The 13,034-nt window shown below is 42.1% G+C and overlaps 1 protein-coding gene across 1 annotated transcript in view; it reads left to right on the forward strand.

Moving 5' to 3' along the window:
• Nucleotides 1-812: 812 nt before the first annotated feature.
• Nucleotides 813-13,034, forward strand: part of ELOVL4 (ELOVL fatty acid elongase 4) — a 32,247-nt gene continuing 20,025 nt past the window's right edge. Inside the window, exon 1 of the mRNA XM_085217741.1 lies at nucleotides 813-1,143. Coding sequence (XP_085073867.1) covers nucleotides 1,044-1,143 — 100 coding nt within the window. The 5' untranslated portion in view covers nucleotides 813-1,043. The remainder of the gene's footprint in view (nucleotides 1,144-13,034) is intronic.

A 13,034-nucleotide genomic window follows, 5' to 3' on the forward strand; every position in this document is an offset into this window, starting at 1 on the left:
AGATAAGAAGGAAAGGGTGTCAGGAACATCTGGTGCACCCACATCAGGCAGAGGGCTTATTTGTTTGGGCTCAAGTATTGGGTGCAGAACAGTCTCACCAGCCTTTGCCGCAGGAGCTTCTTCTGCAGCCTTCAGAGATAGACTGGGTGGGCAAACCCCTCTGAGCCATGAAATAACCATAAAAGCTCTTGGTGAAGAGGTGGAGGAGGCATGTGGGCGGGAGATATGCTTTGATGGCAGGCAGGGAAGTGTGGGTGTGCTGCTTTGTTACGGCAGTGCCACCAACAGCCCATCAGCAGCGGATGGGATGATGGTGAGGTTTCTTGCAGTAATGGTGAGCTGAGATTTCTTGGGGAAAGCTGAAAGGCCCACACCTTCATACCAGCAACCTGAGGTGGAGTGGGCACGGCTCACACGAGTGCCTCAGTAAGGAGTATTGGAACAGGCTGCCCAGGGAGGTGATGGAGTCACCGTCCCTAAGCAAGAAATGTGTGGATGTGGCACTGAGGGACATTGTTAGCGGGCACGGTGGAGGACGGCTGACGGTTGGACCAGACGATCTCAGCAAGTCTTTTCCAACATTAACGACTTTATGATTCTAAGAGGAGAAAGCCGGGAGAAAGAAAGTAAAAGCTGACTGACATATTTATTCCCCGGACCAATTAAAAAAACGATCGATTAGAGAAAGAAAAAGAAAGGCAAGACAAGACGCGGCCGGCCGCCCCGGCACTGCACCTGCTCCCGCAGCCGGGGGCCGCCGTGCGCCTGCGCGCAGGGACCGATGCTCCGCGGCCGCCGCGCCGCGCCCCCCCCCCGCCTCCTCCCCGCCCGCCTCCGCCTCCGCGCCCTCCTCCCTGCCCGCGGGGCACGGGAGCCGGTGACGGGAGCGAGGCGGAGTCTGGAGGGAAGATACCGAGAGATAGAGATTTAAATCACATCCCCGGCTGTAGAAGGGCAGCAGCAGCAGCAGCCCCGGCGCAGAGGGACGGACGCAAGCACCGAGGACAGGTCTGCCGGCTCCGCCGCTGCTGCTGCTGCTCGCCATGGGTGCCGCCGCCGCCGAGCCCCCCCGCGCCGCGGGGCTGGTGTCCAGCGTGCTGAACGACACCCTGGAGTTCTACCGCTGGACCTGGAGCATCCGAGGTAACGCGCCAGGCCGTGCCACGCGCCCGCCGCTCCGCGCCCCCGCCGCAGCGTCGCCGTCTCCATCGCCGTCCCGCGCCCCCCGCCCGCGGACGCTGCCGCGCTCAAAATGGCTCCGTTGCCACGGCGACGCGGCGCGGCCGAGGGGTCGGGACCGGCTCCTACCAGGGTGCCCGGCCGCGTCCTCTCGAGGCGCGTGGGTTCGCGATCCGCTTTAATCCCCCGAGGCACGGGCGGTCTCGGAGCCGCGAGGTGAAGGGCCGCTCGCGGGCCGGGGATGCCGCTTCTCTGGCCTCGACCCGTGCAGCGGAGCCTCCCCGGGCGGCCGCGTTCTTCTGGGGCCCCTTGGTTCCCTCCGGAGCTCCGGCGGCCCGGGACCTGCGCGACAGCCGGGAGCCCTCTGACAGCATCCCTCGCGCTTTGCAAATGGTGGAGTTCAGCGATTCGGCGAGGAAATGGCTGTTACCGTCGCTGCGGGAGCGTTTCACTTTGTATTAAGTGCGACGGGGGTCGTTCTGCTGTATTCCGATTTCAGTGTGTTCAGTTTTCATATTGACACCCAGCATGGAAGATGCTGAAGGAAGAGGAAATGCCTTGGGAGTCGGTAAAGGGACAGCAGATGAGGCAGTAAGTCACCTCACTGACAGGTAGCTCTGCAGGTACTGCTGCGTGTCAATGGCGGCCTCAAGCTGGTCGGTGAAACGAGTGGGGTAGAGTTTCTGTTCATTGCTGCCATGAGTGGGCCTGCGCAGCTGACAGAACAATAGCACCTCTCTGGATATTTCCATCATGTTTTAGTTGAGTGCACAATGATGAGCTCTAGACTAGTTAGATGTAAGCCTAGAATTGCATGGAGCACTCTGGAGCAAATGTTTGTGGCAGGCTGCTAAGGGGAAGCGTGCAGCCTTGGCTGGGGCCGGGAGCTCATACTGCATCAGCAGTCGTTGCTTCTCTGCCTCCCTCTGCTTTGCCATCTGCCAGATAACAAACTGATCTTATGTCATAGGTGCAGGGGCTTGCTTTTTCTCCCGAGCTGCCTTCCCAGTCTATCCACTGGGTATCACCGTATTTTAAAAATTATTAAACCTATATACATATTTGTTTCGTCTTTACTTGCAGCCTGCAAGAATATGAGATCAAATGAAAATGCTTGCGGTAGCAGTAAATTGTCAGCTGTCAGTGCCTTCTCTGCCTCTTGCTGCATACAGTTTTTGTAGGTTCCCAAGTAATGCATTCCAGCCCATCAATAGCATTTTTGGGTGGACGTAAATACAAATATGGTTACTAAGTTGATATCCTTATACCCTTACATGCTTTGTTTGGAAGAGAGTTTCAAGTTCAGATATATTTCCTGAACTTCAAATGCTTTATTTAAATCTGTATACAGACTATGTTTGTTGTAAGGAAAAGAAGGAGAAGTATGAAAAAAATGAAGTTTGTGTAAGGAAGGTAAAGATAAGTTACTTACATTGGTACTACATGTTGAGCAAACTTTTGTTTCCTCTTTTGCTACTTAAGAGCACCTTAAGTGGTAGGATGTTCTTGTGATGCTTGTAGAACATGCTCAAGTCCTTGCTAATCCTATGCAAAACTTTAGGTTATTACACTAAGATCAGTAGTGTTGCTGTTAATGCAGGAATCCTCTATAATGAAGTGCGCTGACTGCATTTGGCATAAGGGACTGAGAGTTTTTGTTCGTGTTCTGAATTTTGTGGTTCCATGCAAGGACAGTTTTGGACAGAGCTTAAGTCACATTGTACTCATATTACCACCCTTGTTTATACCCAGCAGTCTGTAAAAACAAGATCCTGCTGTACTTACGGCCAGGTGTGGGTATGTGAAATGTAGCATCATACCATGCAATTACAATGTAGCTCTGGATAAGAAAGTGCCATTATTGCTATCTAATAAAATCATCTTTTAATGTCAAAGTTTGGCTTTAATACTCTCTCAGTTTGCAGCTTTTCTGCATGTGTCTTCATTCAGAACAAGATGTTGTATCCATTTGTCATCTTTGAGTGAATGTGTGCTAAGATCATGAATTTGGCACTGTTGTGTGAATTCACCTTTGTGTCAAGAATGACAGTGATGTTGCTCAACAGCCAACACAAATTATGGCATGCAAGACCATTGCCTAATGTTCAATATCATTAAATAAAAAACTATACCACGCAGCAAAGTTGCTCAAGAAATGATGCCATGCAATAGCATTACACAATAAATCATACTGAAACACTACTACACAGCAAAATTACACAATAAAATGTGAAGAAATTTTATTCCCACTACAACTCCTACACAAAGGCTTCTCATTCATATAAAACTAAAATTATTTGTTCTCCAGTACTTGCTTCCATCTTCTGTTGGATGCCTAGATCTGTCTTTCTCTCTGATCTCAATGCATAACTAGATTGTCCTGCTGGTAGATGTTTTCCTCTGTTATCCCATTTTCCTGTAATGGGACTGTATCTAACTGCCAGAATATCCCACTGAGTACCGTGTTGCTTCAGTTTTATGCAGTAAAGATTTGGCCTTTTTCCACCCTACTCTGTGATGTTTAAAAAGCAACCAACCCTTTCTGAGGTCAAAAAGACATCTGATAAATCCTGTTTTTTTGTTTTTTGTTTTTTTTTAATATGTCACAGATTTTAGTATTAAGCATGCTATCCAAAGCAAATGCCATTGGGCTTGGAGTTTTTTGTTTTTCTTCTTGTTGTTTTGTTGTTTTTTGGGTTTTTTTGTTTGTTTTTTGTTTTTTGTTTTTTTTTGGTTTAGTGTTTAATCTTGCATGGTTAACACTAGCCTGTCTTTTCCTCTGTGTTTATTATTCAAATATATTTTCAGCCTTAGCAATACTTAAATGTGTTTTTACTCTTGCTAATTTATTTGAAATACATATGTTCTTTTTCTCTTCTTCTTTGACAGTCTTTTTAAACCCCTCTTCATGAAAACCTAACATCCATTGTCAGTGTATCTTCATCTGAGAAGGCTGAAGGAGATAGTTTAGGAAGCCATACATTTTAAAGAGAGGCAGAAAGGGCAAAAACATTATCAACATTACCAAGGGATAAAAAAACGTTGTTGGGGGAACAATTATTATCAGGAAAGATGATCTAGGAAATTCCATGCCATTATTCCTGTAAGGGCATGGGAGCAGGAATGTGTAATAGATAGGGCAGGGCTTCTTCTTTCTTCTGGCTCAGATAGCTGGTTGGGGTTAGATCTGGGCAGGAAGGATTAAGGGTATGATTAGATGACTGAGCAAATGACTTAAAGGGAGGTTCCAGGCTGAGTCCAGGAGAACTATTAAGATGAATAACTCAGGACAAAATCCAAGAAAGAATGTGGAAATCTCAAAACATGGATGAAGAGACTGCTGACACTTTGTGAGGAGGAGTAGGAGACTGGCCTGAAAAGGAAGTTTGTGAAACCCATCATCAAAAAGAGGTATTTTAGGGGAATTAGTTAATTTGGATGTGCTGAGCTAAAGAACAGAAAGACTTACGGACTTTGGGTGAGAATTATTGTTCTTGGAGCTCCAAGTTAAAAGAAGGCAGGGCTAGCCCAGGCCTTGTGGGACTGCTTTGGAACAGCACTTATTTACAGCTGTTGCAGTTAATAAGATTAGACTTTTTCCATCAAGAGGAAAGAGAGGCGAAAGATGCTGCTTAGAGAACCATCCTACCTCTGAAGTGGAAGTTTACATTTTATTCAGGAGTGACATCAACTGTATCAGTTGGGCCAGAAATGTAAGGGCATGAGAATAGGGAATATGGGGGAAACTTACAGCTACTTGCATTAACAGTGATCTGGTGGAGCTGCTCTCATGGAACTCTAATTGCTGTAAAATTTTGTGCTGGGAAGGTCGTGAGACTACAGCTTTACTTGAGGAATCTATCCTAGTTTGTTTTTCAGCCCAGGGAAAAGAACCGGAAGAAAGCATGTTTTTTCTTCTTCCCTTCTTCTTTACCCCATAGAGAAAGTGAAAATGGCCAAATGATCATGGATATTTATGCTTGGAGAAAGTTCATTGAGGTGGTTGGAAGAACAGTGGATTTATCTGAGTGGAAGCAGTATCTTGTTGTATTGGAGTATTTGTGCCAAAGCTGGAAGCCAGAAGCATCCTTATGAAAGTTCTTCAGAAGCTGAAGGTGGGGGAAGAGATGGAAGAGTGAGACAAAAATTCTTGTAGTCTGCTTCACAGAAGGGAAACAGAATGTGGTCCTAAGTTTTTGGAGCATCAGACTTGGTGATTTGGTACAATACTTGATTTGCAGATGCAGTTTTCTTCTCAAAGAAACAGTTTTTTGATCTGTGACCATGACTGTAAAACAAGGATTAGGCATGGGAATACTTAGACTTCCTTGTAAAACAGGGAAGACCAATGCCAGATACTAGAGAACTGGGTAAGTGTAATTGGGTTTGGCTGCCTTGGGGCAGAAGCAGCACTTGGGGAAGTTGATTGCAGAAGTAAAGAATGCTAAAGACTAGAACACGTGAATCCACTGTCAATCAAACCAAAGAATAGGAGCATCCCAATTTGCTTCATTTGCATTTCATTAAGCATCCTTCTTAACTGCCAGTGAAGGAACTTATTTGGTGTAAAAAAAAATAGCTATTGTTTTTTTTTGGGGGGTGGAGTTTTTTTGCTAGGTGTTTGAGGGAAGTTTCACTCATGTTTCATCAGAAGATATCAAATTGCAGAACTCAAAGGAGAGCTAATCAGAGCAAAACAGGTGCAAGAACATTTGGAAATGGAACATAATTCAGAAAAGTGCGTTCCTGAAGTGGAAGCTCCCATTCAGAGGTTTTGGATCACCAGCCTTGAAGAAATGGAGCCTTAGGGAGTAGCCTGAAGCAAGGCTAATGGTGTGAGCAAGAAGCTGAGGTGTAAGAGAAAGACTCCTCTTTCATAAAATGAAGAAGTGATCAACTGCAAGTCTCAGCTCCTGCAGAGAGATGAAACAAGAAAAAGACCTTCAGAGCACCTGTAAGAATGTGATACAAAGTTCTGTTTGATTTATGAAGTTACTGTTAAATAAGACAATACTGTTAAAGCAGTTTCCTTGAAAAATGGCTGGAAAACTAAACAGAATTTAACCAAGCTGATTGCATGACTTTAGTATCTACTGTAGCTAATCCAAATGACATTTAAAATTACCACACCATGAACCACTGTTATGGAGCTCTTGGCAGATCACATTTCTCAGCTGAGGCCAGATGCCATCCGTGAGGTGCAAATCAGAACATTGTGCAGGAGCCTTACACTGCAACAAGAGGGAGGGAGTTCTCAAGCAGTTGAAATATCCGTAGTGTGAAGCAGAGTCGTTCATCTTGAAGACTGCACTGGTTACATACATTGATGGAGCCCATTGATGGATTGTGGTAGTCATTCTATATTTATGCTGTGCTCAGGGTTATGGTTATCGCGATGGCATCCAGAAGAGGTTGTATTGAACACAGCTCTGTGTTGTAACCAGGAAAGACTGTCAAAGGCAACTTAAGGACAACCAGTAGAGGAAGAGGTAGGTTAGAGATGCTTCTAAGGACTTGAAGATCAAGGGCCATGAGATGTGGGTGAGGCAAGATTCTGCTTTTGCCAGTCCAGACAGGTTTTTGGAGTTATTAGATTCACATGGAAAGAATAAGGAGCATTCAGATGAAAGATGGATGACTGAAAAGGCTCCAAGCAGACATTGAGAAAACTTTGTGAGGAAGAATTTGCTAGGATGCAACATTAGGGGGAAATGGTCGTAATGTGTGCTGCAGAGCTTTTGAACTGGGAAAAACGGGCTGAATGATAACTCATTTAGCTAAAAAGAACTGGCCACAGAAAGAACAACCGGTCTGGCTTCTAGAGAGTGTTGGTGTGATCAGAATGTGTGTGGAGTTAGAAGTTGGGACAGTGTGCTTGTAAGGGCTTTGGACAGCAAACTGCTGTGCTATGGGGCTTTCAGGCTGTATTTTATTTGAAACAAAGCTGAAGCTACCATGGCATTTAATAAGGAATTTGCTTGGGTGTGTGAGACAGACTGACCTCCTTGGCAAGATACAGACAGATAATAGCTAGTTTCTTGATCTTATTTAGGTGTGATGTGTAACTGTGCTTAATTTTGTCAAGACTTCTGTGCTTCTGAGGACTGCAAGGACTTTTGGCATTTTATAGACAGAAATTATGGTGGGTATGAGGCTCAGCCTGCTGACGGTCAGAAAGCATCCCTATGAGGATTCTCAAGACTGCACCCAGTAGAGCAGGAAAAGTGATGTGTAGCTGCAAGGCAAGCCCAGAGCTACATTGCACTATGTGCTTTGTATTAAATCCCACCGTGTAAGCTTGGATCTCAAGATAAACATGGGGTAGTTTACCTTTCTTTCACAGGTGTGAGGTAACAAACTATGTCGATTTGGCTTGCGTTTATTGCAAAACAGTGTCAGGCCTATGGGCACTGACTGCTCTGGGTTGTGGTGAGCTAACTCATGTGCTTAGTGCTCAGCTCTTTTCTTCATGCACTTGGTTTTAGTGGCCTGATCCTTAAGTCCTGCCTCTGAATGTTCTCTCTTGGTGGCATTGTGTCTGCTTGTATGGTGAGCTCCTCACCCGGTTCATTCCCTCCATCCACCTTCCACGTGCACTCCTCTGTTTCAGCATAACCTTGAGTTCTGACAGTTTGGTTTATATCCATGTTGTTTTCCTCTTCCCTTTATCTCTTCCTGCATTTCTCAAAAGTGCCTTTTTCTGTGTCTTGTATGTATTATGCTTCAGATATTCTGATTGAGAACAGTATTTTCCTCTGGGTTGTTTTTTTTTTTTTTTTTCCTGAATGTGAATATCATTTCCTCATATCCCACTGCCAGTTACAGCAAATGTGAGAGATTGCTCTGTTGATGGTTATAAAATATTGCTGGAAGAAGACGTTTATATCCCATTTCTTTCATCTCATCTGTTGAGCCAGTAAATCTTATCTTTGCAAAAAAAAATTTATTGTGTCCTTCTATTCCTATATCATAATTATAATACTTCCTTTTAAGATGGTTTAATATACCACTCTATAGGAAAAAATAAAAAGGAAATACAGATGCTAACTTGAATAGCTGGGTTGAAAATAAGAGACCACTTTATTGTATTTTCTGGGTTTGCATGTAATACTTAGTATTTTGCTAGGAACAAATGCGTCCCTTTGAAGTACTTCATGCAGAATGCCCTGATGGGCTTTGATACTTAGGCCAAATTTTCTTTTATACTGTCTAACCACAGTTTCAGTGATGTATGAATTTTTGATCAAGGGTGAGAAAGTATTTCAGAAATCATCAAAGCTTAGATTTGGGGACCATATGTGACCGTGAAAGGTAACCATGAAAAGCAGAGAGACTTAATTGTGGCAGTCATTTGATATGGCATTACATGGCAGCCAAACTGGTTGTTTTTTCTACTCATATATTTAGTGAAAGACTCAGATTTATAATTGTTCTGAACATCTTTGGACAGCAGAACACTTTCTTGTTCAGTTCACATTTTCAAAAACAACTTCTCCAGAATTGTTATTTTTTTTTTCCTGGATTTGTCATTGCTGATATTGAAAGCGTGTTGAGGCTTATAGTGTTATTCTTCTCTGAGGGATTCTTTTGTGGAGGCAGATGTACTAACAGAAGACCTGCTATACCTCACTACTGTAAATTTTACTTCTGCCCTTGAAGTTGGAAGATAAGAGCTAATACATTTTAATATCTTCTTATGCAGTTGTACTCCAAACAAACATTTGACCTTGTTTAGCCTTCTGTAAAACCAAGTTAGTTAGCAGCACTCTCGTGTTGATGCAAACAGAAGTAGGCAGTTTTATCAGCAGGATTTATTGTGCAGCTCCTTACAAATGTTCTCTAGTATCTGTTTGTTGTTTTTTTTTTTAATAGATTTCATTTGCCATTCCTGGTCCTCAAACATGTTTGCTCACTGCATCTAGAAGTCTCTTAATACTCATCTGAAATCCCAAATCATTCTTAGTTATGAGAACAACAATGTAAGTTGTTTGCAGTCGCTGTGTAGTTAAGCAACAGTATGCTTCCGCTGTGTTAGCATATCAGCAAGACATTTCAGTGCTGCACTTAATGTCCCATTAGTGCTGAGTGTGTAACATCTCTTTACAGTGGGTAAGGCCTTGCAGAGATTTTAATTTAAAGGATTATTAATAACAGTTAATTTTCAAGCATGTTAGCTTCTATCTGAAGGAATCTAATATAGATCTGTCTATGGAGAAAATCTGTTCCGCGATCATCTACCCTTTGCCATTATAAAAGCCCCAAACTGTTCTAGGTGGGCCAATACTCCAGTCTGCTATTGCAACACTGAATGTGTGTACATCGTATGCTTGTATGACTGCTTACTAATACTCTAAAACTTATACAGGTATTTTAATTGTACTAAAAGATAGAATATGGTTTAAAGAGAAGTTTTCATAAGGAAAACATTGCAGAGGAAAATCTTTTCAAAGTATATTTTATGCTGCACACATTTCTGTAGAAATACAGACACATGCTTGATCATAGCACTGTGTACCTAGTTCATAAAATTGCAGCCTGTGCTTTTTGTTTGTCTATTTTGTTTTTGTTCTGTTTGCATCTGTATCTTGTAACTTTTCAGGAAAGGCATGCAGGTATCACTGCATTGGGAATGTATCTTGCTTTTGTGATGTTCGGGAAAGTCAGATTTGACAAATGAATGAAAACAAGCCTCAAGGGCTTATTATCTTGCACATCTTGTAAGCTTAGCTTGTGTAAGCTTTAGCAAGGATTATATTTTTATTATTCCTTGAAGCAGAGTTTTCGTAGTCCCCACAAATAATCATAATCAATGGAGGAGGTGAATAAAAAATAATTGGAACAAGGCACTCTTGTTGACTTGAAAATCCTGATGAAATGCTGAACTGATTTGACTCCTGAGCTTAATTTCATTACTATTTTTTCCTCGAGACAAGTGTATCCTGTAATTGCTGAGCACAGGCTCAAAGGTAGTATGATACTAGCAACTGAGTTATAGGAGCCCCAAGAAGACTAGGATGCTACTTACAATACCAGTTACACCACACCTGACCTTATAACAACAAAATGGGATTACGCGTCCTGTTACTTTAATGGGAGTTTATGAAATATGCTTGTTGCCCTGATGTTTAGTAGCTGCAGGAGATGTTCTTCATAGCTGTGTGGTATTTTGATTTTATATTAGGTTCATGTATTGCTGTGTATAGTTTTATATAAGGATAAGTAGTCAATTGCAAAGCCCTGAAATACAAAGGAAAACCACAGCTTGTTGCATGCAGTACCTGCTAGTCTTGTCTATACTTCTTTTGGTTTGGGGCAGGCACCTTTAATTTCTGGATGGAACAGGATTTGTTCAGTTTTGTCTGCAAATTTCTAAAATCTATTTTTGTTGTTTTTTTTGGGGGGGGAGAGGGGAGGAGGAGAGGTTGTTCTGTTCTGAAGTATATATTTTTATTATTTGTTGTGCTATAGAAGAATATTTTTTCTTCTTGCATCTTGGTGTTTCATAGCTTGTTATAACGATAATACTTGGCCATAAAATTTTGATGCTTCTTTATTCTCAGCTCAACCAAATTCAGTTATTGAACTAGATGACCCTAGTGGTCTTCTCCAACCTTAATTATTCTTTGATTCTATGAGAGTAAATTGTTTTTGTTAAAGCTTGAGCACAGATGAAATACTTGACTTGCATATTCCTGTTTATTCTCTAAGATCTAAGTGAACATGACATCTTTGTACCGTTGTGTGCTTAAAAGGGACTGAAGTGAAGCCTGCTGTTGTGCTCCCTTGTTGGAAGTGTTGTCCATACAACAACAGACTCTTCAGCAGGATCTGTTGTGATAGGACAAAGGGAAATGTTTTCAAATGGAAAAAGGGAAAATAACGATTGGACCTAAGAAAAAAATTATTTTACAGTGTGGGTAGGGAAGCACTGGAACAGGTTTCCCAGAGAGATGGTGGATTCTCCATCCTTTGGAGGCATTCAAGGTCAGACTGGACAGGGCTCTGAGCAACCTGATCTAGCTGTAGGTGTCCTTTTCATTGCAGGGGAGGTGAATTAGGTAACCTTTAAAGGTCATGTCCAGCTTGAACAGTTCTATGACCATGCACGTGCACATGGTGGTACAGAGCTTTCCTGTGAGGGCAAGTAGCTCCAACTTGATTGGCACAGTGGCCATTTTCCCATCAAACAGGTGCAAGGCTAATTTCAGTGTTTAGAGACTAGCCAGAGTAGAGCTATGAAAACGGTTAAAGGTCTGAGAATATGCCTTTCAGTGAATAGGGGGAAAAATGCGAGCAAGCTGAAAACTGCTTATAAGTACACAAATGAGAGAAAAAATGATGTGTCTTCAGTCTACCATGGAGAAGTATGATCAATTGACTGCTTCAAGCTTAATTCTAATTTTTGCAGTAGGTGTAATTAACGATTTATATCAACAGATTTTTTTAGAGTTCTCTGCCTCTGGAAATACATACTGGAGAGTAAAATGAGAAATTTTTCTCAGGGAGATATTTAAGCTAAAACAAAGGAGTTAAGAGAGATGGAAGGCCTTCATTTTGTAAAGTACTGTAGATATCTGTGTTCCTCATATAGGTATCTTTGACCTGTCAGACTCCTTTAGAAATACCTATAGTGCCTGCAGACTGTAGACATCACTATATATGATGGGTAAGATAAAGGCAAGAAGCATAAACTAGGCATTCCCGATGTCCCAGCCCTTCTGCTTTCCTGCACTGCCCCACCTGGGAATCCATACAGAGTTTTTGATGAATCAGATATGGTATGGGCATGTTTGTGCTCTGGCTTTGGTCCTTCGTTGTAGGATTTCCATGAGGAAGGTTGATAACCTGAGGCTTTTGAGGACTAGAGCGCAATGAATACATGTAATAAATAATCTGCATCAGAACAGACTAATTCAAGAGCTGGAGGACTTTAAAAGAATATTTCGTTTCAAACTGTATATATGCTTTATTAAAATGACAATAAATAAACACATAGAAATCTTTTGTTTCTGTTGGTATTAAATCCACCTGTTTTGAGTGTGCAATTTTCAGTCTCGGGTTATGGAGCCCATGCAGTTCTACCATTTTATAGGTTACGTTTGTAGCTTCCGCTGTTTCATTTGTATGTTCTGTGGCTTCAGTTCGTCAGACTAAAGTAGTGGTTTTTGCTTATTTGTTTTTTCTTGGAATCTCCACAAACTGGTAATGATAAATGCACTGCTCAGTGGCTCTGATGTGTTACTCCAATTAATTTAAAAAGCCTGGGCTCTAACCACAGAGATGTTTACTTGAGCTGAACTAGTCTGCAAGTGGTTGTGTAGCCACAGTGAGTATTTTATTCATCTGTAACCACTTAAGGGGCTGAGCTAGTGGTTTTAACACAAAAGTAGGAAGAGAAATATGTAGCATTATTAACATTAATAATTAACATTATTAATCATCACCAGAAATAAAAAGTAGAGAAGAACGCTGGAATACTATGAAGGAATTTAATCCTTTGCTTTGTACGCATTAGAAGGTGCACGAAGGTGTTTCTCACGTGTTTTCTTACAAAATGAAAACACAGATCATAACTCTGAATTGTAGTGCTACTGGAGCTGACAAGAGAAATTGTTTGATTAATACCACAGTGTTTTTCATAGAACAACCAAATACTACTGGTTTGCCTTTCTTATCTTGCAGAATCTAAATTTAACTTCTTTAAGGAACACTTTTTCGAACATGTGATGGGGCTTTGGGAGGGCTTCTTATTCAAAATATACGGCATGATCTGCAGAGAACTCTCACTGCTAAGAACCACTTTTAAACAGCCACCGTCATTTCTGCAGTGTCTTTAGAAATGTGATTGGACAGAT

This window comes from Meleagris gallopavo, chromosome 2 (assembly GCF_905368555.1).
Source record: "Meleagris gallopavo chromosome 2, MGAL_WU_HG_1.1, whole genome shotgun sequence".
In the NCBI taxonomy this organism is placed as follows: Eukaryota; Metazoa; Chordata; class Aves; order Galliformes; family Phasianidae; genus Meleagris; species Meleagris gallopavo.